The sequence below is a fragment of the Diadema setosum genome, chromosome 14 (genome assembly GCF_964275005.1).
Source record: "Diadema setosum chromosome 14, eeDiaSeto1, whole genome shotgun sequence".
NCBI classification, from domain to species: domain Eukaryota; kingdom Metazoa; phylum Echinodermata; class Echinoidea; order Diadematoida; family Diadematidae; genus Diadema; species Diadema setosum.
Genome location: NC_092698.1, coordinates 18,188,918 through 18,216,541, shown reverse-complemented (window position 1 = coordinate 18,216,541; position 27,624 = coordinate 18,188,918). Strand labels below are relative to the sequence as shown.

At 37.3% G+C, this 27,624-nt stretch overlaps 1 protein-coding gene across 1 annotated transcript; it reads left to right on the top strand.

Annotated features, from left to right (window-relative positions):
- Positions 1-883: 883 nt before the first annotated feature.
- On the top strand, positions 884-21,045 carry LOC140238184 (ras-related protein Rab-13-like). Its single transcript, XM_072318122.1, has 7 exons — positions 884-1,237; positions 2,396-2,456; positions 9,489-9,549; positions 10,744-10,821; positions 17,204-17,290; positions 20,107-20,220; positions 20,950-21,045. The coding sequence occupies exons 1-7, from the start codon at positions 1,018-1,020 to the stop codon at positions 21,043-21,045; spliced, it is 717 nt and encodes a 238-aa protein (XP_072174223.1). The 5' UTR covers positions 884-1,017.
- The last annotated feature ends 6,579 nt before the right edge of the window (positions 21,046-27,624 follow it).

Genomic DNA, 27,624 nt, shown 5'->3' with positions numbered 1-27,624 from the left:
TTCTACCACGGACACGCATATTAAAAAAAAAAAAAAAAAAAAAGATTAACAAGTTACCTGCCTCATTCGATCTATTACTTCCATGGCTATAATTCTCATTGCATAATTTTGCTGTTTCTAGGTTGGAAAATAATCTTCAGAATATTTTCGGCATATTTTTTCTGATTTCGGGGGGCGGGCGGTGTTGTCACCTTAACCTTTGTGAAGGAAGTGGGCTTTGGTGTTCAAAAACTCCAAACACAGTCATACTAAAACTGGTATGTTACTCGTATTCACAGACGGACATGTGTTTCACAGCCTGCATTGCGGCTATTGGAATAGGAGGAGCAAGAACTGGTGTAATTATTAACTGACTGAAGACGTTTTAGTGTATATGTTCCTATCGCGCGCCCCTCGAAAAGTAAACAGAAGCTAGTTTTGTGTGCCCCGATGCTTTTTTATCATCAGACATGCCGTCCGTTTTCGGACCGTTGGAAGCATTGCCTAACACGTGATCACATGCAATGTGCCACTATGTGGGCGTCCCATTGTTGCCTCCCTGGTTTCGACATTTTATCGATCGTATTGACAAGTGATCGAGTACGTGTTAGGTGTCATTGTCTGCGTTGCGTTCAGTCAGGACCTCTCCATAGCAGAGGAGGCCCGAAGAACAGGTTGCTCATGTGCATACATAATGTGATGAGGTATTACTAGATGCGGCGGGGATCATCGTTCGTTTAACTGTGCGAGCGCTTGACGATTGCTACATCTCATTTTCTCCTGGCTGAGCGAAGTGAGCATCAGTATTTCAGATCGTATACTTTTATCTCACCTCCTCCTGCCACCATGCCTAAACCATCCGCCATCAAACTGAAGATATTTCCGGACTTGAATTCTACCCGTTTCTAAGACTGTGTGGGGCACGCAATCAGATAGCTGTATCGCGTTCTACCATGTTCAGTAGCCATCCGTATAAAAACTAACCATTCATACTTGAAATCCGCCTGTATACTTGGGAGTGGACAACTTTCTAGCAAGATGACTACCTGTACTACTACACCAACGTGTCATCAGGAGAAACGCATGTCTAGGCCCAGGGCTCTGTCCTCGCCGTACCCCCACATATGTCCGCCGCCCGACGACCCCGCCGATTTTACCTTCAAAGTACTGGTGATTGGCGACACTTGCGTGGGCAAGACGAGCTTCATCAACAGGTTTTCAGATAATGACTTCAGGGAAAGCGTCGCTGGAACGATAGGTATGTGGCAAAGTTATTTTTCTCTCCATGTAGATGACATTTTAGAGGCTAATTGCAAGGTTTTAGACAGAAGCTCGGCTCTCAAAAACATGTTTCATAATACTGACGCACAGTGTGGGCAGGAACGATGAACATCAATGCGCGTTTGTGCAGCTTACGTCTACCTATGATAGCTGTAGGCGGTGCTTTGTTTAACACGTTTTTCTTGTTGAGATGAGCACATGATTGCGAGAAACGAGGTGTGTGCGCAAAGACATTTTGATGACAATACTTAATAATGATGTTGTATGTCATTGTATGGAGGTTTATATGAGAACTTGACACAATTTTGTTACACCTCAGAAACATCAGCATAGTTATGTCACCATAGTGTCAGTAGATACTGGCAGTTTGTGTGTATCTGTGTGATGATAGCAGGTGTGTGTATATATGTCTAGTGACAGGTTACTAATGGTTTGTCATGTTTGTTATGCCTGTGTTCTGAGAAGGGTCATGATTCTGTTATCAATAGAGAACATCCAAAGAATGAACAAGTTGCAACATATCCAAGCAATCAACTGTAATGGAAGTTGATCATTGGGTTTGAAACATATAAATAATAGTGGTCAACATTCTGTACCCTGGAATCACAGAGGCAAAAAGAGGTGAAGAGAAACCATACAGTGCTATATTATGTGTATACTAATATGATATTATAAAACATATTCTAAAAAAAAAATATATAGCTTATGTATAGATTATATATATTATGTTTGGTGCAAGTGCAATTAAGGAAGTCTGCTTTAATACAGAAATTATGATCATAGAGTGTATACCTTATACACTATTTTTTTTTTCTTAAAGTAGATAATTTATAAGTGAATTAGTGCGCTAGCGGTGCTGTGTGTATGTACCTTCGCTGAAGATGTGCATTTTTTAAAATACATTTGACATTTTACCAGGAAAAAGTTGCCCTTGATTCACCACTGCAAAGAAAAAGAGAGCATATACAGAATGCAAAGTTGAAACAAATGTGAAAATCACCCGTGGCTGAGCATATTGACGAAAAAGCTGTCGCTCGATACACACATATATGTGAATATATAGTTGTTGCCTTGAAGAGACTGCTTTGAAATCTTGCTCTTGGAAAATATTGTTGTCCATTTTTATCTCATGCAGGTATGGATATGAAAAAGAAGCTGATTGATGTGGATGGGAAGAAGATCAGACTAGATGTGTGGTAAGTGTGAGAAGATTTCAAACCAGTGGTTCATATAAGGGTGATTTTCAGCTGTTATTTGAAACATGTTTTTACTATCAATACTTTCATTGCCAAAGCAAGAGTGATGTTCTTAGTCTGCCATCATTTCAATATATGCAAATTGAAGATTATAACATGATAGTCAATTTATGCAACTGTTCATATGGACATGGAAAAAAAATCAAACATTTTAGAAAGTAAACTGAAAGCCAAACTCTATGTAAAATCCTTAATGGTGACTGACTGAGAGAGAAGTATTGTTGTCTTTCTGTCTTTCTTTTTTATTTGTCTGCAATCTAAATGATGTATTCTTCTCAACTAAATAATGTCTACAGTATCATGTGCATGACTATCATACTTATTACCTTGTATTTGTTGTGGCTGAGGCTTAGAACTTATGAGTAGAGATGAACAATCATGCAATATTTTTCAAATAGATGCTTCCATAATATTTGTCAACAAATACATATTTTGTTTCTAGAGAGAAGATTTCTCAAAACAGTCATGAATCTACTCAAATAATGAGGAAACTTGTGGCATATTGTGCACATTTGAGGTACCTACCAGAAAAAAAAAGCAACACACTTTACCTTCACCAAACAGTGATTATTATCGTTATTATCATTTTCATCATCATCATCATCAATATCTTTATCATTTAGTCACATAAAAAGGAAATAATGACATTTGAGTGTAACTATAAGTAAAAATAAACATAATTGTCTAAATTTTGCAAATTGAGAATATTACATGATGCCACACCAATAGTCCTGCCTCATTCCCACCTGTTCATCTGAATTCTGTGATTGTGTAGTCATAAGCAAAGTTTTTGCAAGTCTTTTTAAGCCTTACTAGTCCAACTATCCAAAATAAAATAGAAATCTGCTGGATTGAGCTACAAATCAGGAGAGGTATTAACCAGTTTTACTCAAGAGGTTTACTCTTGATGGGAAGTGCTGCTTCAGACATCAGGCTAGTCATTTTCAAATTATTATATCTTGACAAACTTTGCATCAACATTTCCATGGTTTTGTGATTGGTTATAGCATTGTGATGGCACACTCTGTGCTTGTAAACACTGGTTAGGAATCTCCCCCCCCCCCCATCCAAAGTGAAAGTGCTTAGAAGCACAACTTGGAACTGCTGTGTTTGCTCACGCTTTTGTGCTGGGTCCTGACGAAGAGGGTACAGGACGTCATAGGTCTGTTTGTTTGAACGTTACCTCACCTGCAGGAATGTCATGTCAGCTTATGGCTGGAGCTCTCTCCTAGTCTTGCCAGCAAATTATCACAAGACTATAACAGAACTAAATATTTGCCTCCTCAGGAGGTTGATATGGTCCAGTGCATTGTGACGTCACCAGTATTAAATTGCTACTAACAGATTTTATATGGCTTTTGTTGCGCACACAGTGCAAGAACGCCAGTCTGCAGTGCGAGTGATCCATTTGTGCACGTTTATGACAGAGTCAATCTTGAGCTCGAAATACAAGCTAGAAATTTTAGTCAATATTTGTTGCATAGTTTGGAATCAGTTTCGAAGGATCGGCAGCAAGAGCCCATTAGCCTTTGAGGAACTGTGGTACGACCTTTGGTGTATGAAACAAACATTGATTGCTATGTACGTCAGTCCTGTAAAAGTGCAAGTCGTTGATCGCCCACAGCAATCAATATTTACTTGTTCTGTCATTCAAACAAATGATTTCAATATTGCGCAGCACAAACTCCCATAAGGGAAACACTTAATTCTTCATGTCAAGGGTGTGGTTTTTGGAAAATATAAATCAAACCAGGTTCATTGATTGACATGGCCCTATCATGCTGAAACATGTTATTTCTTAGTGAACAGATATTCCCATAGACACTTTTTATGAAAAGAAAATAAAAGAAAAGTGCTTCACCATCCCATATGTTAAAGTTTTTGTCATCCCCCCCCCCCCCCATGTACTTACCCATTTTCATGAATGTGGCACATTCAGTGTGTGTGTGTTTTTTTTCTCCTTCATTATGAGCTGCAAGGCCTCCATATATTTTGGGTGGGTTTTGCTTTTCTGAGGGGGACTGCAGTAATACAAGCTAAGCTTTTTAGCAGTCCCTTCCATTTTCAACAGCCTTATGAATTACCCATTATTTAATATGCTGTTAATTAATTATGACTTTATTTAAAGTTTGAAACCTTATCAATAAAAATGGAATTGAAATTAAAATATAGCAATTTATGTGCTGACGTGAATACCTGAAATAATTTGTATTCTTACAATTACATTGTATTTATGATTTAATATAATATATATAACGGAGTGAAATAGTTTCAGGTCATCTCTTCCTTCTCCTCTCCTGTGAGATTCCAGCTTTATATTGTTCATATAAATAATGAGATTCTTCGCATCATTTAACAGGTCAACTTGTAGGCACATAGAATAATATCTTTTGCATTCCTTTAAGTTCAAAAGTAAACAGGTGTCCCCCGCAATTGCATTGTGATTTATTTCCAATCCATACCAAGATAACTTTTAAATGCTGTAGATAATGAGACCATCCTACTAATCCTACACATCCTACATCTCTTTCTGCCATGTCATTAACAGCATCACGTTTGAAATTTGCAATGCAGTGACCAAGTATAGTCTGATATATTTTAGTGTGAATATATGAATAGCTGTAAATGTCATTGAATATATTAGTAATGAATATTAGTATGTGTATATATATATATATATATATATATATACATACATAATACGTATACAGATAGAGAGACATCTGTAAAAGGGAGGTACAGACCAGTTAGATAGATAGATATAGATGGATAGATACATAGAACAACACAAGCTTAGAAAGACTTGTTTACCCAATTTCACCGCCACATGGTTAATTGCATGAGGTTACACGTATTACCCAGTCCTTGGTATAGCTTTTACAGCTTATGTAACAGCCATGTCCTTCTCCTATATGTCTTTCATATAAGGTAATGGGCAACCACAAGTTTAGAAAAACTAGAGCAACTCACTTTTCTCGCCATTTTCAATTTTTTCCATTTTTTAATGATTTGAAAGACCTTCCGGCAGGGGCAAATTGTTGATGTTATTTTGCACTCAAATTTTTCCTATGTATATAAATATAGTTTAGTCTATGGGGAAAAAGAAAGAAAGAAAAAGAACACCATTGGTTCAAGGATCATTGCATAGTGATGTGGCTACTTTCTCATCTCCCCCTTCTGCTGGCCTCATCAATATTAAAGGGAAAACCCAGTCCAAATATACAACGGATGTTAGTCTGACAAGTTCCCCATGTTTTTCAGGAAACAGTTCTTGAATGGTCAATATGAATATGCAAAATGGCAAAGTGAGCATGTCATACCCTCACAACTTGCCATATGGGCAATTCCGCAGTTAGGTGGACATGACATGGATAAAAGAAATGTGCCTCTTTATCTTACTCTTTAATTTAGGTATCAACTAATGCCATGGATGTTCACCAATCACTAAGGTCTTTCAAATTCAGTAGATTTTATTTTTCGTATTTATTGATTTTGCGAAATCTAAAACCATCATTTAAAATGTACATGTGGGACTGGGGATGCTGAAATTCACTTAAATGCAAATTACAGTGGGTTGCTTTGAAATTTTTTCCTCAAATTTTTGCTAAAAGGTAAAAGATGAATACATTTAAATACACCAGAAGTCATGTGACATTTTGTCAATTATAAAAGGGTGAAATGACCTGCGGAATTACTCTGAACAAATGTAACGTTAATAACCGTAACGTTACTAACCATGCATTTGGGGGTCTAGCTAATAAATTATCTGTCGAACTGCTAAAAATATTTGCGTGGACATTTGTCATGATGCAATAATTGAAATTAATGCAACACTTTGTTTGAAGTAACTTGAAATTTTGCACACTTTTTGTTACAAGACATTGATTTTGTTTGTCATGTCCTTTTTTCGTAACGTTACTAACCAGCCCTTTTAGTTGCCATAGCAAATCTAATATTTATTGGATTGTACTCATTCTTTTCTATATCATAGACCTGGGACGGATGAACATGTTTTAACATAATTTTGACTTGAAATGAATAAATAGTGATTTAGTAGTGAAAATAAATATCTAAATTTCTTTAAATGTAACGTTACTAACCGCGGAATTGCCCATTATATAGTTTATACATCAGATTTTGGAATTTCCAGTTTTTCATTCAAATGCAATTATGCCCGAGGATAGAATCATAATATATCTAACTAATCACTATTCTGAAGTTATTCAACCAGGAATAACATCATGTTTTAGATTTTAGACTTCAATGACAGAAAAATTTATTTTTTTGTCATTTTTTGTACATGATCAATGAAAAATTGTGAAGTTATGACATGGTCAGCTCACTCATTTGCATATATTCATATCCACTGTTTCAAGAACTGTTTTGCAGAAATAAGCAAAACTTCAAAATTTCATAACTTCCTTATTTTTTCATCCGAATTCAGTCAAATATTTACCATTGAATTTGTAAGATTTTACTCTTTTTTATCAGACAATTTTTTTTTTTGACTGGATTTCCCCTTTAACACTGCTCCTCCAGAGAGAGGGTTCTTTCATAATCATCATCACCTCAAAAAGCCAGACACTCATCCTTATATCCTGGTCAAGAGGGACATTTAAGTGGACCAGTTAAAGTCTGAAAACTAAGGAAGAGTAAATATTTTTGTAAGTGCAACACTAAATATCATCATATTCAGATGAATATTGAGAAAGTTGTGAAATTGATTCTAAAGTTTTGCTAATTTTCACCAAACAGTTCTTGAACAGTCAATATGAATAATATTTGCTAATGGTGAATTTGATGATGTCAACACCTCATTACTTGTCAGTCATACAGTTTTGTGTTTGTACATAAGATTTAACATGTTTAGTTTGTCTGTTTTTTCAAACACAATAACATTATCTCCAGTCTCGAATCTGATACACGACTGATCATTATTTGAAATGTGATATTCAGCCAGGAGTGACATCATATCTTACATTTTTTAAGCAGTAAAATTAAGGTTTTATAATTTTTTCTGTGCAATGAGTGGAATATTGTGAGGTGGTAGCATCATCAGCTCACTCATTTATATTATTACATATTCATAATTTATTAACTTTTCAAGAACCGTAAAGCAAATATTAGCAGATCTTTATAAGTTCATAACTTGTACTTCCATCTGATTCTGACCAATTCTTTTATTGTTGCACTTGTCATACTTTAGTCTTTCTTTTCAGACTCACTTTTAACTCCTTTGAGGGCAAAAGAACTGCATATCTTAATACAATGCTATATGCCAGGCAAGATTCAAACTTTGAGGAATCTGTGGGTAAAGAGTCCTGATCCTCCTCCATTCTATCACCGTGCTCTTAGACAGTTGAAGATAGTTAGGAATTTAACATTGGTGACCTCATGCAAAAATAACAGAAACTTTAACTTGTGGCAAGATGGGACCTTATTCAAAATTGTCATTAGTGCCTTGAATTGGACAGAAAGGAGAAAGGTATATATCCTCCTCAGAATTCACTCCAGTGCCTTGTTTCAGTTAAGCAGTGCCTTTAACCCATTTAGGAAGAGTCCCAAGTTTACTCAGGCAAGCGTCTATGGGAAATGTGTATTGAAACAAAATCAACCGTCCTAAACATGTCAAAAGTGAGGTCTAACAAGTTGCCTTCTCACCATCAAACACGAGGTATGTTTACGCAAGTCATCTTTTCGTCCTTTAACACGAAAGTGCTGTCTCAGTGCATGTCAAAGCATCACAATAGCATGCAGTTCAACAGTCAAATCTAACCTCTACCAATAGATACATTTACATTCAAGTAACACGAAAGAGGAACTCTGGGGCTTTATTATGTAACCAAGCCACTGGTGAGATGGTCACATGTTTACCAAGAAAAGCAAAGGCAAAGGTCGATTTTTTTTATTTTTTTTTTTTAGTTTTAGATGTTTCACGGTGGTTGTTTAAACAGGTTATTAGTCAGTGGCTGATACAGGCAACTCTGGTTATGGTGGAGTCCTTGAGACTGGAAGTTTTCTTTTATAATATCAAGATTTTGTTATAACAGAAGGAAATTTTGCACCACAGACTATAATGATGATAATTTTGAGACTTGCATTTTACTTCATTGTAACTAAACATTGTTGTAACCATATTTTGTGTGTGTGTGTGTGTGTGTGACAGGAGCGCCTTGTACCAAACTTTCATAATCATTTACAAAGGGGTGTGTACATTTACATCACTGTTTCAGTGCAAAACCAAGTATTTATCCTGCTGTAGACTTTAATTTAAAGTTACTATGGAACTATGTAAAACCTGGGGGGGGGGGGACATCCAAAATGTACAAAGAAGACCTAATTTAGAAGAGCATTTCCTTTAAAACTCTTTCAGTTTTTCACCAATGTTTTGCTTATGAGAATGTACTTAGAAGTGGTAATTTACAGTGCAAATGGTGGAGTGAAGAACCCATGTTTGGGGTAGAAGCATGCAATTATACACTGCAGTAATCTGAGTGTCTACTACTGAAAAAAAAATACCAGTAAACACACAAAGGCAGTTTAAATGACATCAATCAAATTGTACTTGAACAAATGTTCATCCAAATGCAAAATAGATGGAATGTAATATATGTCTGTTTGACTGCCAATATATGTTTTGAAATATTCTGTAATTTGGTAGAAACCATTAAAACACTGCACAATGTGCACATGGTGTTCCAAATTCAATACCAATTCCTGTAAAAATCTTGTGAATGACTGCATAGAAGATATCAGTGGACTGAAATGTTGATATTATTATTGTTATTATTATCATCATTTAAATCATCCTCATGATCATTATTTAGTGTTGCTGTCATCCATTGATTTTTATTATTATCTTCACCTTCACCATCATCATCTTCAACAATGTCACTTTTATAACAATAACTGTCAGGCTGATTAAAGTAATCATTTTGTTAAATTCATTGTTATGATCACTATTATCTGTAGGGATACAGCTGGACAAGAGAGGTTCCGAACTCTGACCACAGCTTTCTACAGAGGGGCAGCGGTAAGCATTGCTTCAAGCTAATCTGGATCCATTGTAGAAGGATTTTGAGGAAAAACAAAGCATGATAATTAAGCATATCGTCACAAATATGCAACACATTAAATTGCAAGTCTGCATTGACAAGTGGGAATACAAGAGTATAAAGATTATGAGGATTAGACTTTCTCGGTACCACTCATAAATTTTGGCGTATGCAAACCAACCATTTCGCTTTTGTAAAGCTTTGTTTGTGAAAATTGAACAGTCCTTTTATTTGCAAAAACTTTTTATTACTTTATTGGTTTTTGCCATTTACTGCCAAGTGCCATAGTTGCCATGTTCACTTAAATGAGTCATTAGAATGACATTGTGTAAAGAGGGGACAGGATCGTGCGCCAACATGTCCATGTCTATAATTAAAGTGATAGACCAACGATCGTTTAATCAGTGGCATGAAAATTTTCAACATGTTTATTGTAAGTCTGCATTGACAAGTGGGAATACAAGAGTATAAAGACTATGAGGATTAGACTTTCTCGGTACCACTCATAAATTTTGGTGTCATGCAAACCAACCATTTTGCTTTTCAAAATCTTTGTTGGTGAAAATTGAACAGTCCTTTTATTTGCAAAAAACTTTCTATTACTTTATTGGTTTTTGCCATTTACTGCCAAATGCCATAGTTGCCATGTTTACTTAAATGAGTCATTAGAATGACATTGCGTAAAGAGGGGAAAGGATCGCGCGCCAACATGTCCATGTCTATAATTAAAGTGATAGACCAAAGATTGTTTAATCAGAGGTATGAAAATTTTGAACATATTTATTCTGTCAAAATATTGGTAAAGGGGGGGGGGGGGGGGTACAAGAATGGAGAAAGGTGAAGGAGGTGAACATTGGACATGTTAATTGGTACGTTATAATCTTGACAGTTTATTAACAATGGTATGACGGTTGAAGCGTTATGATGTGAGGCGGAGGATTGGAACATATGAATGTGATTCACTAGGGGTCTAAAGTCTATACTTGAGACATGAATTCACAGAAATGATCACATTTTGACATAACAGCAGACACGTGAACTTTACTTAGGTTTTCTTTACCACAGAGTCTCTTCGTGGATACTCCCCTTTCCCCAGGTACATTACCAGTGCCTACCTCATGCTTATCAAATGAATGATTGGATGATTTTTAAATGTTTACATAAATTTGCAGGGCATCATCATTCTATACGATGTGACCAATGAGGCGTCTTTTGACCATGTGACTAACTGGCTGGAGGACGTAGCAGTGGTGAGCTTATTTCTACTTTGCTTTTCCCAGATCTCATCATCAGCTATTTTCAAAGGCTGCTATTCTTTAATTTGTGGCATATTTGTAGGGTTTTTGCTTTGTTTCATATCAATTTTGGTGTGTAGGTCCTAAATTGCCATGAATGTCATATTTCTTTGAAAGAGGGCATTCCACTTTACCAAGTCTTACATATTGTGGACAAGCTCATTTTTGCTTTAACACACATTTCTGATGAACACCTGCCCGAGTATACTGGGGACTAGTTTTTAATGGGTTAAAAATTCTGTATCCTGATACCAGTACAGTCTGTAAACTTGCAATCGTAGTAGAGAAGAAGGACAGTATTTCCTTCAAGTTCCGTGTATTTTATCAGGATTCATGTGGGGATCTTGATCTTGGTGTACTAATGTGAATGATCTCATTTGTAGTTAATTGATGGTGCAGGATCAAAAACCATTTCAGCTACCATTCCGCCTGCCCTGCTTTCAGCCTGAAGACTACAGCTGTATGTGCTGTGTAGTTAATGGGGATGAATTTGATTTGACCAGTCAGTCAGTCATGTTTACGCACAACATGTTTCAGATATAAATGGCCATGGGATGATTACAATATATTCTTATCAATGTCCTCATATCTTGTATGATACGTTAAAATATTTTGAGGGAAACAAGAATACCATGGAACATGAACAAATTAAAAAAGGGAAATGCCCGTTGCCTTGTATGAGAAACGTAAAGATAGAATTCATGTTCGTGAACACGTGCATTAAGTGGTGTCATTGCCCGCGTGGATGATTTCATTTCGTGAATGTCTGTGCACGTGCATGCGTTATCACGAATCTGTCGACATAATCTCACTGGTGATTTCAAGTGGGCATGATCGAGTGGCACGAACATGCAGGAAACACCGTGGTGGTTGCACAACTGTCTTAAAAAAGGGAAATGCCCGTTACCTTGTATGAGAAACGTAAAGATAGAATTCATGTTCGTGAACACGTGCATTAAGTGGTGTCATTGCCCGCGTGGATGATTTCATTTCGTGAATGTCTGTGCACGTGCATGCGTTATCACGAATCTGTCGACATAATCTCACTGGTGATTTCAAGTGGGCATGATCGAGTGGCACGAACATGCAGGAAACACCTTGGTGGTTGCACAACTGTCTGTCTCAAGCCGGTCGACCTGTCTGAGCTTGATCGGTGCACAACATTGCACCACCTCGTCCTGCATCTGTCAATTGTGTGTTTCATTATGCACGTTGGTTGGGACTTCCCTCCTTGTGATGAGCAATACCTGTCGTATCTTAAGGACCTTGTTTGTTTGGTCTGTGCAATACATGAAATGCTTCTGGCAGATAAGATATGAGTTTGCACGTGGCTGCATCCATGACACTGCTTAGGTTGGAAAGTTGTGTGCATCAGAGGTAAGGTAGCCGCTATCACATAAAACAAGTCATGGAAAACTTGTAAAGAAAAAAAAAAAGGTATGACATTTAAAAAGCAGAACTACACCATCGAGGACAGTTTGATTTTGCTCCAACACGCATTTCCCATAGATGCTTGTCTGAGCATACTCAGGACTCGTCCTCAATGGGTTAAATGCTGCCCATTCAATGATATTGCATTGTCCACATGTCCTGTTTGTCACAATGCCACAGAGACAAGGTGTGGTTGAGAAAATCAAAATTCTCAGTGCAGTTCTACTTTTCCATGTCAAATACAGAGCTCAACAGCTTTAACATTTGCTGATGAGGTCACAAATAGGATTTGGGTCAAACCATAATGATTTCATGAAAAAAAGAATCAGAGATGTATTCCCAGTCACAGATATATGTTGTATTTGTCTTTATACTGAACTTTGGAATCCAAGGAGCAAAAGCACTAAATTTGCCTGTTTTGGCCAGGGATTTTTTTTTTCTTCTTGATCTTTCCTTTTTATTCATTTTTTGTTGGGGGGGGGGGGGGCACAATATAGCCAACCACAGAGGTACGATAACATAGAAGCATGCCCTGCACATGTCTGGTAGCGTGACCATCTCCCATTGACCTTTGAGCTGTATTACCCTCCCAATTCTGTTTGCATATTACTGGTATGTTTGAAAGGACCATGCTGATTTAGGCAGGGGAACAGTTGGACATAACAGTAGACATTGTCCTGTCTTATCACTCATCGAGACAGATTTTCAGGTTCGGTTCTATTTTAAGCAAGATCAGAATTGATATAGAGCACCATTAAACATCAGATCATCAATATTACAAGTTATCATTTGTTAATGGTTGTTGTCATCTTGCAGCATACGTGCAGTTCGCCCACTTTTTTCTCCTTTTTGTAAGGGGGTGAGGAGATGCGTAAAGATGTCTTGTTTATATCAAGATTTTGTTCTGTAAAAAGTAAGAAACCTTGCGAAGAAAATAAACAAGGTCATTGCAAAAACAAATCTTAATAGGTATGGATTGCATTGAATATGAAAACAGGTTAAAAGGAAGGCTAGTGGTGGGAGATAAGGTTCAACTAAACGTAAATGCTTTCACGCTAAATGTCTACAGCTTGAGATGTAATTAAAGGTTGTGTACAGTTCTGGTCGAGGTTAGGATTTAGCTTTTAACGTTTTGCGAGATATTCAGAAACCACTCTATGAGATGTCAAAGAGCATGCAGTTCTAAGGGGTATCAAAAGTTTATTCGATGAAAATCGGTTTTGAAATGGCTGAGATACTTTGTAATCATAAAATCTTTTGTTGGATTACTCTTATCATGTCTCATAATGTTTGGAGCGAAACTAATTTAAATCCAAAAGGTTGTAATCATGGTAGAGTACGTTTTTCCTTCGTGAGATATAGGAGTTTGTTTCAGAAGAGAAAATAATTTTTTATCATTTTACTTAGTAAACACAATGACACTATTTCAATCATTTCTGTGTCACAGCTTGATGTGACCTGTGTGAAAAAAACAACAACAAATAAGTCCCTCCCATTGGGAATATTGTCAAGTTTTCATCTTGTATCAATGTTTATAGTGGTTGCAAAATTCTATAGTAAATTCTATATTCTACATATAAGATTTGTCATCAGTGCCATTTTAGCCTCCCACTTTCATATAGTTTTGGTTGAGACCTTACTTCAAGTTTCTAACATTTTTAGGTGAGATAATGAGAAACCTCTGATAAAATATGAAAGAACATGTAATTCAAAGAGGAATTCAAATTTTATTTGATGAAAATTGTTTTTGAAATAGCTAAGCTATCCAAAACAGAGCAATCCTAGTAAAAGTTGGGTCCCATCTTTTATTAGGATCTCTTTGTTGTACTTTGTTTTGGATATTTCAGCCATTCCTAAGCCGATTTTCATCAAATAAACTTTGAAGTCCTCTCAGAATGGCATGTTCTGTACTATTTCATAAGTGCTTTCTTGGTATCTCACAAAAAGTTCAAATCTCTATCCTCATCTCCACCAATACTAAACTATCCCTTTCATGTTCGTGTGGATGATGTGACAAAACGAAACAGAGGCATGTTCCTAGTCAGATTAAGTAGAGCTTTGTGAAAATGACACTTGAGATTTATCAGTTGACAGCAATCCATAGGACAAGACGTGCCATATCAAAGATTAATTGTTTCTCATTCGTGATCAAGTGCATTGTCAGTCAAAATGATCCTTATCTATTAAGGAACGCTGCATGCTATGCAAAAACAATTAACAAACAACAGACCAAACTCCACATGATAAGCACCTTGATTGCTGTTATTGGAAAATTTAGCCTTAACTGTCAAAGTATTCCAGCTCCAACCCCCCCCCCCCCCATCCACTACTTCTATAATTATCAAAGAAAATAAACAAATGTCGTATGTGTTTGCACGTCTGCACAGTGAAATCTATTTGTGACCTAAACCATGTGTAGTGAAGCCATACATTGCAGGAATTTGTCCATTAAGAGAGATAAGATGATATGGTCATGCCTAAAAGACTTATTTGTATCGCCATTCTCCAGAATTGATGGTAGTGTGTCTTTATGGGGTTTCATTTTCTTTGTACATTTTATACTTTTTACATTACTTTTCCACATTGGGCCCGCAGCCATGTATTTTCGTTATCGGCCCGGTGCCATCCATGATTAGCAGTCTTTAGGGGACTTTTTGTGGGAGTGGAACAAGAGGACCTGAAGAAGAAAATAAAAGCCCAGAGTTACAATGTACATCAGTATGAAGAAAACTGCAGATCATATCTCAATATTCTGTCCGCAGATTGTGGGTGAAAAAAAAAATGAAAAAAGAGGAAGTCATGATCGTAGCAATGTCTCATAAATGCGTTTTTAATCCTGTTTACTAGAACAGACCAGTCAGACACACATTCAGCACAAACAGCGTTCTGTTCAATCCCAAGACCTGCTAGCCAGTGCACACACGTCGCAGCTCACAATACACTCTATTACATGTACATTACAGACATGTACCGAGCGCATACGCACATCCGCGAAGAGTATGCAGTTTGCCTGTTGCAGAGTTGCTGTTACTTTTGTGCAGTATTTTGTAATCTTTGTTTTTGCAAAAATACTGCAGGTTTCGTAGGAAATACTGTTTAGTTCAAATTGTATTCCTATGCACGTCTATTGCAGGAAAGGTAAAATGCTGCATACTGTTTTTTTCCACCAAAAATACACCTTTTCAGCCCTCAGAAAACTTCAATGCTGTTTGCAAGGTTAGCATCCATGCAGTCTACAGAAATCACCGAGCTTTTTGCCCCAACCGAGTTTTTGCCCCCGAGTTTTTGCCCCAACAAATATGTGCTCTGGAGGTCAAGCTATACAGACTGTAGACATACAGCCACAGTTGGGCAAAACTTGACCCGAAACTGCCTCTTGGCACATTTTATTTTAAAAGAAAAAAATAATGGCATTGAATCTTGCTGTCGGGGTGAATGAACATGACTTGATTTGCATCAAAAGTGCTACTTGATATTATAACGAGGTTGTTTTGCTGTCCTGAAAAGGTTAAATGCGATGTATACAGGCTTGCATGGAGTGTCCATTTCACTATCCTGTGTTTCTTAGAAGATATGCATGCTGAAATCAGAGTTAGATAGGAATGTACTAACTCGGATTCTTGCAAAAAGCGATGTCCTGTTAAACCTAGCTAAGCAGAGCAATTAGGCATGGTACTTCCAAGAGGGCTGCCAAAGACCGCACAAATCAAGAAGGAACTTTATACTACTATGAGAAGTCTAGAATATCCTGCAGGGGGCCTTCAAAGTGAAGGATATATGCTTTAATACTTCATTGTCTAATCAAAATTTTTAAATGGATAGCATTCTTTATTAGCAGTGGACCCGGGGACCTGCGTGCTGCATCTGGCTTTTTGATATAGTACTTTTTTTTTGTATTCTGGCGGAAATTTTGTTGAGGGCAATTTGCAAGACCACAGCTAGACAAACTTCATGCAGGGGCGGATCCAGCAATTCCGTAAAGGGGAGGCACCTTTACAAAATTAAAGGGAGCGCATGCCCCCCCCCCCCATTTTTTCTTTTTATTTCTTTTGTTTTAACAAAAATAAAGAGGGGCGCGCGCGCGCCCCAGTGCGCCCCCTCTGGATCCTCCACTGTCATGGTTTTCATCACCTGAGGGATGTTCTGTCATGACCGTTGAATGATAGTGAGCAAATGATTGTGAGAGTTTTTGTCTGTGTTGGTGTGAGCTTGGGGAGAGGTTCTTCTGTGAAGCTGTTTTTTCTTTTTCTTCCTGAGACTACATTTCCAACTGAAGACTTTCTGTCCGTCTGTGAATCTCTAATGGCTGGCAGTGATCCCACTTTTCTGTATGATTTTATATGTGGACAAGGTTCAAGTCATTATAGACAAATCACATCCCAAATTATTTGCTGAGTGTCTATCCCCGCGTGACCCACTTAAGAATCACCCTTGTGACCCACTTACGAATCACGCGATACCTAAAGAAAACAAAGTCCCCTGGAAATGACCACCGTAGAGGGGAACTTTCATCCCAAACCATATCTGTGAGTCTCGGCGAAAAGATATATCAGTAGAACAAATCCGTAAAGTTTCAGGAAAATTCCACAAAATGTCTGTTTTCTCCATGAAAACTGCACCCTCCCTAAACTTCAAGCTGATTAAAGGTAATATTATTTTCATTGGCTTCTAAAGTAGGTCTCGGTACAAAATTTGTTTTGGAAGGAGGAGAATATGAAGAGAAGTCAGTGTTTTTATATTTCTCTTTTCCCATCTGTCCTTTGTCATCGTGAAGTTGTCTTTGTCTCAACAATATGATTACTGCTCATTCAAAAAGAAAAGGAAGGGATGTAACGTCAGAGCGCTTTTGCTTTGAATGGCTAATGTACTCTTGTTTTTCTGTCTTCTTCATTGATTCTCTTGACAGAATGTTTCCCCAGACATTCGCAAAGTCCTAGTTGGCAACAAATGCGACTTTCAGCATCGTCGAGTTGTGCAGAAGAGAGCTATCATAGTAAGTGCCTGCAAATGATCAATTCAAACAAAAAATTACAAGAATCGATTGACTCAAATAAGAAAAAAAAAATAAAGGAAGCAACTGATCCAAAACTGCATAATGCATGCAGTTTGAGGTTTGGGAAATGTGTCGACAAATATTTCAGGATGTGACTCCTTATACATATATCAAGGCTCGACATTCATCAGCAGTGGCCCAGAGCATCCAGAAGTACACATGTAGATGTCAGGCCACCAAAAGAGTGTGAGTGTGTACTTTGTTTTTCTCATCCTGAAGAGGGGAGAATATCTCATATAATGCAAATCAAGTCAGTTTAAAATTATTGTCTTGTCTATTGTCTACTACACAATGATCAAAACAATTTTCAGATCTCTTTGAATCAAATCAGTCATAGGCAACATCCATCCCAAGACTAAATCACTATCTTTTGATACATATCATCCATTATTTTATGAGCCAACAGGCCTGATGGCAAAATACCTCACATTCTTGATTGAATTACATTCTCCGTCAAGGGAATCAAAACAATTGCAAAATCATTGAGTAAGCGTCACACACGTAGGAATAAACTTGCAATTTTCAAAGAAATTTCGTAATTTTTCAAAGAAATCTGTAGCACACACGTCAGTATCAAAAGTATTTGTCCCTCTTCTTAGGGGATTTTTTTTTTTTTGGGGGGGGGGAAGAAGAAAAACAAAATAGCAGAGAGACATGCATGATGATATAGGCATGCTTGGTATGCTTACAAGTAAAATTCTGATCATGCAAACTGGTTTTCTTATTTTTATGCCTCCGCCACGAAGTGGTGCCGGAGGCATTATGTTTTCGGGTTGTCCGTCCGTCCGTCCGTCCGTCCTTCCGTCCGTCCGTAATGAATTTTGTGGACAAGGTAACTATCAAAACCTGTTGAGGTATCCTAATGAAACCTGGCATATAGGTGTATTAGGGGGTGAAGTTGTGCCTATCAACTTTTGGGTGCACATGCTCAAGGTCAAAGGTCAAAAGGTCAAGGTCAAATACATAAAATTTCACTTTTTCCACCATATCTATTGAATGCCTGAAGATATTTTCTTGAAACTTAGTGTATACATGTATTACCCAATTAAGATTCTCTGGTGAAAGTTTGCGTCATGAGGTCAAAGGTCAAAAGGTCAGGGTCAAATACATGAAATTTCACTATTTTCGCCATATCTATTGAATGCCTGAAGATATTTTCTTGAAACTTAGTGTATACATGTATTACCCAATTAAGATTCTCTGGTGAAAGTTTGGGTCATGAGGTCAAAGGTCAAAGGTCAAAAGGTCAAGTAAAAATATCAAAACTTCTTTTTTTTCTCCGTGCCTTGGAAAATTGTTCAAGGTATCTTCATGGAACATAGTATATACATGTACTGACTGGAAGTGATTATCTAGAGAATGTAGGGTTCATGGGGTCAAAGGTCAGGGGTCAAAGGTCAAGTGCAACACTTCAAAATTTTACTATTTCCCTCATATTTATGCAATGCCAGCAGGGTTATTATTTTTTTACACTTGGTGTATGCATGTGTAACCTAATAGAAATTCTCTGGAAAGTTTTTTTTTTCTTCTTTTTTTGCCTCAAAGGTCAAAAGGTCAAAGATCAAGTGAAAGTGCTGAACTAACTTTTTCCTCCATATCTCGAAGTGGCTCAAGTTATCTTGAAACTTAGTACATATTATGCATGTTGTACCTGAAAGTGATTATCTTATGAATTTTAGGGTCAAGGGCCAGATGAAAATGGTAACAATTTACTATTCAATTCAGAAATTGCACTTTTTCTCCACACCTGTACCTTGAAAATTACTCAATGCCTAAATGTATGAATGGGTCAAAGTCAAGTTAAAGTCCTTAAATCCCTAGATACATGCTCTCCTATTCATCCAATTAAACCTAGGTCAAGGAAGGTGAACATTCAACACATTTGTGACAAACTTGTCATTTCAATATTTTGCCAATTTTGTGAAAATGTAATCACACATTGTCCACATGTACTATCTAGACCTATTGGGAAAATCATGCATTATGGCGGAGGCATACCAGTCGCCAAAGCGACATTTCTAGTTCACATTTCATTCCCTATAAGCAGTTGTTGCTTTGCATTGGGTATTAGTAAAGTGAATGACCACTCCAAGGCAATGTGTAATTACGATAGGACAGCTTCTGCATTGAAAAAAATGTAAATACACAAATATTTGTAAAGAATATTGGCCGAGTCAGGCATTCCAGACATGATGGTGAATTCTTCCTGATAAGAGACAAACATAAATGGATATTTATTGAGGTACTGGAGACACAAGCATTGACGTTTGTTTCTTATCAGATGCTACAGCATAATTATGTCATAACTTTATGGGCATTATTTGTCTATAAGGGCGACAGTGGAATAGATTTTTTATGCCTCCTCCATATCAGTCACTTCGGAGACTGCAATGTGGACTTAAATCTACTTCTATATGCATTTAAAGTCCATATCCAACAACAACTCTCCTGTTTATTGCATGGGCGCGCAATTTTACATTTCTCTCTCGATTCTTGCCAATACAAACGCTGAAATGTGTCAACATTTCATCATGTAAATATACAATGAATAAATGAAATGAATGAGGCATTTCAGATGAAACAAGTGGATGGCACACATGATGTTAATACACCACTGTTCTATAGTAAGCTCATCCACTGTGCACGAGTACCCCCAAATAGGGTAAACTCAGATAGTTCTTGAAAGTGACGATTTAATGATGCCAGTTTTACTACTTTTACTGTCATAGATCATACATGTATTCTTTCATTCACAGCTGGCGGACGCTTTCGAATTTCCCCTCTTTGAGGCCAGTGCAAAGACGGGATTCAACGTCGACAAGGCGTTCGAGAATCTTGCCCGACAGATGCTCTCCTGCTATCAGAGAAGGGTATGCGGCATGATTGATTTGAATGATTTCACTTTCCCCTGTGCATGTCATTGCCTCTTAATAAGGCACAATGGTGAATAAATGATAACCTGTGCAAACATGTTGCATTATACAGAGAATGTTTTGTCATTGAATAATTGCATGAAATGGAACAGTTTCTTTTTATCTTTCACACACTGCACACATCAATGACTTCATCTATATATCTCTTTCTTTATCTGTTTATCTATCTATCTATCTACCTATCTATTTATCTATCTCGTGTATTCAATATCAGTCTTTTTATCTGGCTAATTTTCAATATGGACACATATGTATATATACACACTCAGTCAATATATCTATTTTTAGTGCCAATCTGGAGGAAAAACAAGAAAAAAGATGTTCATCAGGGAAAAAATCTGCTGACATCACTAATTAAAAATGATAAGCATGCTGCCAGTGATGCACTCTGAACAAGAAACATACTGGAATGAATATTTTGCATTAAAAAAAAAAATCATAATCAACCAGAGTCGATTGTAAATCTCTTGAATACGTAACAATGAAGTCTGAATAAGTGTGCAATTAGTGCACAAAATGGTCCTATTTAACGCTAATTGTTGCTTAAAAGTCAACCAAATGCTTGTGACCTTCTGTTTTATTTTCAATAGTCATTGAGTTTCTGTCATCATTTGTAATTCAGTTGTCTAATCTCCCTCAATTTGTGTCCTCTCCATCTATGATCAGATGTCTACGAAGAAGATATTGGAGCGCCCCTTCTCGGCGGAGAAGCTGGAGTACATGGCAAAGAAAAAGACCACATTTACCATCTGTTCCTGTTGACGGAAGGGAGACAGTTCTTACAGTGATCCTTGTGGTACAAGGTGTACTAACATCTCCCTCACAAGAGACATTATAGAGATAAAATGCATTATTTTCTAAAAATGCATCATCAACTCAAGCGGAGCAAAGTCATGACTGATGTGGTGATTGACCATTAGCAATGGATGCTGTCCCTTTTTTCCCCTGTGCCCTATAAATTACGGCTTAAACTCTACAAGGTTGATTCTACCATTCAACTGGGATTTGATAAACTAGAGAATGGTCAGCCACAGGATTCCACAACTGGACTGCAGAATGCCTCAGGTCAGGTTGGTTTGTGTCCGCAGGAGGTGTACGAGCTCTCCCCTCCTGTGCACGAATGGAATCTGGACAAATCCTGTGCCTTTTTTTTTTTTCAACTCTATCAGATGTCTCCGCCAAACTATGTGGGAATAAACTTTTGGAGATAAGTGCCAAGGCTTTGAAGCAGCAGAAAAGGCAGCTCTGGTGTACAGCCGTGAATCAAAAACAATTTCAGTCATTTTATTAGATGTTCGGTGCCATTGGTTCGATTGAATCATAATGATGGGGGTATTGTAACCATTACAGTTGCGAGGTATGTACAACCCAGTGGTGGTATGATGCTGATAAGCTTGTAATTTGAATGTTAGATGAGTCAATGTATATGTCATTGAACTGAAACACAAACTTTGGTAAACCATTGAGTACAAGTTGGAAGGATACTGTCAACTCTCATTTTACATTATAGTCTCATTAATCCGAGCTTACCAAGCCTATTTTTACCCTCTCTGTCATCCTACGTATAGATTCTTGTAATGTTTTGTCACGTATATGAAATCATGCTCAACTCATCTATGCCTGCTTGCCTCAGTAGGTGGTTAACCCGTTGAGGACGGGCTGATTTTGCTACAACACACATTTCCCACAGACCCCTGCCCGAGTATACTCGGGACTCATCCTCAATGGGTTAAAGTTATCAAGCAATATTTTGCAACTTATAGTCTAAAACTGTTTTATTATCCCGGCATCATGATCGAGCCTGCATGGACACATTTACAATATTTAGCACTTCCTTGAAAACTTTTCAGTCCCGACACTCAGATACTGTAAAATTTCAAACGTGTCAAGTTTTGGTACAGGGTTATAAGCAGAAAAGCTACATAATATACTCTCATGGAGGTGGTACAAATTCTAGTCTGTGGAATTTGGAGATTTTGATTGTTATATTTTAATACACCTGACACAAGGTATACACCCAAACATAACCTGAAAAATAAATACACCTACTACATTGCCTTCTGGTAGTTCGTGCAACACAGAGTTGATTTATACTTTACTTGCAGAAAGTGCCAAAGATAACAAAAGTGGTAAAAAGATACAATTCTGAGAACAGAAATTATTAGTTTGTAGGTGTTAAAAAAAAAGCAAAGAAAAAAAAACCCCTCACAAGAATAAGACATAGCTGTCAGTGCAGAGTATATAGGGTTCTCATTTGTTGTTTCTTGTTTGTTTTTTAGGGGACACAGCATTACATGAGATGTAGCATACCCACCATTGCACTAAGAATTATATCTGGCTCCTTTTGCTAGAGGGGATAAGGAAAAGGTGTCCCAAACATACATACAGTCATCATATAAACATGTGTACATTTAGGAGCATTAATCAATGCAACAGAAAATCTATGTATATACTGTAATACATTTGAAATACAGGCTATTTTTACGCTATTATTGGCAGATTTTTTTTTAAAGTACATGTACCAAAATTACAAGATTAGCCGATCTACCTACATTTTTCATTTCATATCTGGAATTGTGATATCTTTTTGTTTTACGGCGACATTAGTTGTAAATATGGTGAGCAGGAGTAAAACCTACATACCTCCTTTTTGTTATGCCTCATATTAAAACTGTTTTATAATGGCAGGAAAAATAGAATATTGTCTACTTTTTTTGGACAGCATGTAGAAGCAGGTTAATATGCAGTGTACACTTATGAAAACAAGTTGAAAATTGGTAGCAATTCATGATAGTGAAATCTGGTTACATGATTTGTTTTTAGGCATTGCTCAGAACGTATAATTCTGTCATGAACAGTGTGGTTGGATTTTATGAGACTCTACTCTGTCTAATGTGCAGACTCTGTCAGATGTTGTTAGGATACCGCAAGAAGTCGAATTTCTCCAAAGCGCTGAACCCTAATGTGCAAAATTTTGAACTGTGATGGATGCAGATTTGATCCACATGGGAAAGGTTGTTTTGTTAAACTTTAATCATGTTTATATCCCCATTTTACAATACTGTTTAGTGCAAATTGGGTTTTTTTTCAAAAGATGTGCAATAATCTAGACAGCCTAGCACACTTCAGATGCAGCGCAGTTTCAACCCTCACAGAGATTTGTTAGGTTTCTTGAGACAAGCAACTTCAAGCCACTAAGTGCCTTGTTATGGGAAAGGATAGCAATATGATGTAAATATTCAGCTTTGTATGTTTCACTTGCCTAAGATTAGTGTTATTTGTTCTTGAGTATGCCCTCAAGTGTATAGCTTTTTATGTAGATGATTTGCATGGCAGCTTGTTGAAATGCAATGTGTATATGAGTGTGTTTTTGCCTCATAGTCAACAACAGTAGCACAACTTGGCCTTCGTATTAAAGATCCACAAAACGGTCATAACGTGGCCAATTGTTCAACCAAATAAGTCGGCTGTTTCACACATGGTAATACTACTGTACACACTTTCGTATTGAAGCGATCCAGTTATCTATTGATATGTGGGGTTTTTTATGCCTCCGCCACGAAGTGGTGCCGGAGGCATTATGTTTTCGGGTTGTCCGTCCGTCCGTCCGTCCGTCGTAGCGTCCGTCCATCCGTCCGTCCGTCCTTCCGTCCGTCCGTATTGAATTTTGTGGACAAGGTAACTATCAAAACCTGTTGAGGTATCCTAATGAAACTTGGCATGTATGTGTATTAGGGGATGAAGTTGTGCCTATCAACTTTTGGGTGCACATGCTCAAGGTCAAAGGTCAAAAAGGTCAAGGTCAAATACATAAAATTTCACTATTTCCACCATATCTATTGAAAGCCTGAAGATATTTTCTTGACACTTAGTGTATACATGTATTACCCAATTAAGATTCTCTGGTGAAAGTTTGGGTCATGAGGTCAAAGGTCAAAAGGTCAGGGTCAAATACATAAAATTGCACTATTTCCACCATATCTATTGAATGCCTGAAGATATTTTCTTGAAACTTAGTGTATACATGTATTACCCAATTAAGATTCTCTGGTGAAAGTTTGGGTCATGAGGTCAAAGGTCAAAGGTCAAAAGGTCAAGTAAAAATATTAAAACTTCTTTTTTTTTCTCCATACCTTGGAAAATTGTTCAAGGTATCTTCATGGAACATAGTATATACATATACTGACTGGAAGTGATTACAGTACTGTATCTAGAGAATGTAGGGTTCATGGGGTCAAAGGTCAAGTGCAACACTTCAAAATTTTACTATTTCCCTCCTATCATGCAATGCCAGCAGGGTTATTTTTTTTTTTTTACACTTGGTGTATGCATACATGTGTAACCTAATCGAAATTCTCTGGAAAGTTTTTTTTCTTCTTTTTTTGCCTCAAAGGTCAAAAGGTCAAAGATCAAGTGAAAGTGCTGAACTAACTTTTTCCTCCATATCTCGGAAGTGGCTCAAGTTATCTTGAAACTTAGTACATATTATGCATGTTCTACCTGAAAGTGATTATCTTCTGAATTTTAAGGTCAAGGGCCAGATGAAAATGGTAACAATTTACTATTCAATTCGGAAATTGCACTTTTTCTCCACACCTGTACCTTGAAAATTACTCAATGCCTAAATGTATGAATGGGTCAAAGTCGAGTTAAAGTCCTTAAATCCCTAGATACATGCTCTCCTATTCATCCAATTAAACCTAGGTCAAGGAAGGTGAACATTCAACACATTTGTGACAAACTTGTCATTTCAATATTTTGCCAATTTTGTGAAAATGTAATCACACATTGTCCACATGTACTATCTAGACCTATTGGGAAAATCATGCATTATGGCGGAGGCATACCAGTCGCCAAAGCGACATTTCTAGTTTATTATTATTTCAGGCAGCAAGATTATGTCAATTTACCACAAATTTTCCCATCTATGTTGTCGGCCTCAGTTTATGCAGGACTGTAGGCGAAGAGACTGGTGAACTCATGCATCGTAGATCAGAAAAGTAGTTGTATTTATTTATGTATCATATTTGCAGATGGGAAGACCTGCATGTGATATACAGGGTGTGATAAATATTTATTGCAATAACAGCAGGTATGTGCCCCCCCCCCCCCCCCCGAAAAAAAGGTATTACAGTCTGTGTTCACAGGAGATCATCACACAATAGCTTAACTGCAAAAGATTGTGACTAACACTTGAATAACACTCACTAACTTTGAATGTAGTGAAAATGAGGCCTTAAGGTGCAATTACTATCTGGGTTGGAAATCCCAGCCCTATATGCTTCCCCTTTTTCATTCTTTTTTTTTCCACTGGCCAGAAGCTTGAGTTGTTATTAAACATTCAATATGGTACTCAAATGATAGAAGAAGTGAAGGAGAAATACGTAATCGTGTGAAAAGCTGAGAAATAGTCATTTTGGATATCCACTGGGTATTTCTCCTTTTGTTTTGATTTTGGTGATATGTGTTCTTTTTTTTTTCTCTCTCATATGCCATATCTTGGAAATGTTAATTGACACCCCATTGGTCAACTGAGGAGTCAGTAAATCATCTCTTCCCCCCCCCCCCCTCTCTCTCTTGGCAATCATGTGCAAACAGTCTATACTAAGTTGCATTTACCTCCTTCGACGGTCAATGAGAGTTCACCTCAAGATAGGTGACATCACGGGTATTGTTTAGTGAGGTTCTTGCAGACAGCCACTGAAAACGGTGTTGGTACAGCGGATTACGACACTACCAGGCAAGAGGTTTGTGAGCCACTGGTGGTCCCAGCGAGTGGCACATTTTGCGTGCAGTAAGATAAGAGACACTCTGGAAATGCGTGAGATCAATTTTGGTGGAGAATTTTGTTTTTTAATTAAAAACAAATATCATTCTTTTACCATTTTGACTAATGACTAGTTTGAAGTTGGGGTAATTTTCTTATAAACTGTAGGCTAATTTGGAGGCACCATCTGCCCATGGGCAAGAAGTGGTCATTTGTAGCATGCATTTGATGCTATGTCATGAAAAAAAAAAAACCCACTGATAATTATATGTGCAGGCAGCAATTGGAAGTACATGTGTGTTCAGATGAACTTTAACATGTACTTTTTCTCAAAGTGGACAAAAGAAAAACCCTGTGATCATGTTCACTGTTGACAAAAGAAGGAACGGAAAATGTAATTTTTGGTGACCATCAACATTTCTCAGAATTTATAGCACCTTCTTGGGTCCGTCAAAATAATGGCACATTAATCAAAGAGAAGTATATTCACATATTTCATATTTGGTAGGCCTCTTTCTTCCTCAACAAGACTTGCAGTATTAGGAGTATGAGATGTCTCAGAAAAGAAAAGTACTAAAGTGGTATGGAACATATTAAATATTTTGACTCTTATTACAAGATTCCGGCTACCAAGTACACTTTTGAATGACCAAAGACAGGAATCTTTTATTGTTTTGATTAGCCAAAGACTCCTTCCTTACTTGTCTTTAACATGTCTTTCTGATGTTTGCTTGAAGAGGAGTGGTAATAGTATGCAAGTTCTTTGAAAAAAAAAAAAAAACAAATCAAAATAAGCAGAGACTGTAGCCGATCAAATGCTTATATGCAAATTGTTTTGCACAAATGTGTTTAAACAGTATCTGCTTTTTTAACCCTTTTCTACAATATTGCATCTATAGAATGACATAGACTCATATCATAACAGTTGCTTTCTGTACTTTGTTTTTACTTTTCAGCAGACCTTTAATGCATGCAGAGTATACCCATGTCACAATATAATGAAATCTACATACAGATTTCACCACCAAGCATGAAAGCTTTACATATTTCACATGTACAGTGCACTCCCTTTACGACGAAGTCCTCGGGACCGGCAGTGTTCTTTCGTTATATCAAAATTTGTTATAACCAAACAAACAATGAAAATATCGTTGCTGGGGTGACAAGACCTCGTATCTCAAAAATGTCAAAAAAATTTTTTTTAGCTTAATGGTCAAATAATGGGTCAAGTGATGTTTTGGCCAAACCCTAACTGTCTTACTCCAAAAATGAAGCCACCATGACATGTCAAAGAGAAGGCTTTCCCATTCACTATAGTGCTTTGGCCGCCATGTTTTTTCGCTCTCCTGAACATTTGACAATTTTGAGATACGAGGTTTTGTCACCCCAGCGACGATATATAGAGTGGATAATGTTGCGGCCTTAATTTTCACTTCGTTGTAACCGGAATGCCGTTACAACCATGTTCGTTATAACGGGAGTGCACCGTACTGTTGCTCTATATCCCTCCTTGTCTAGTTTGTTGGGGGTTTTGTTATTTGTTTTTTTTTTTTGGGGGGGGGGTTCATTGCTTG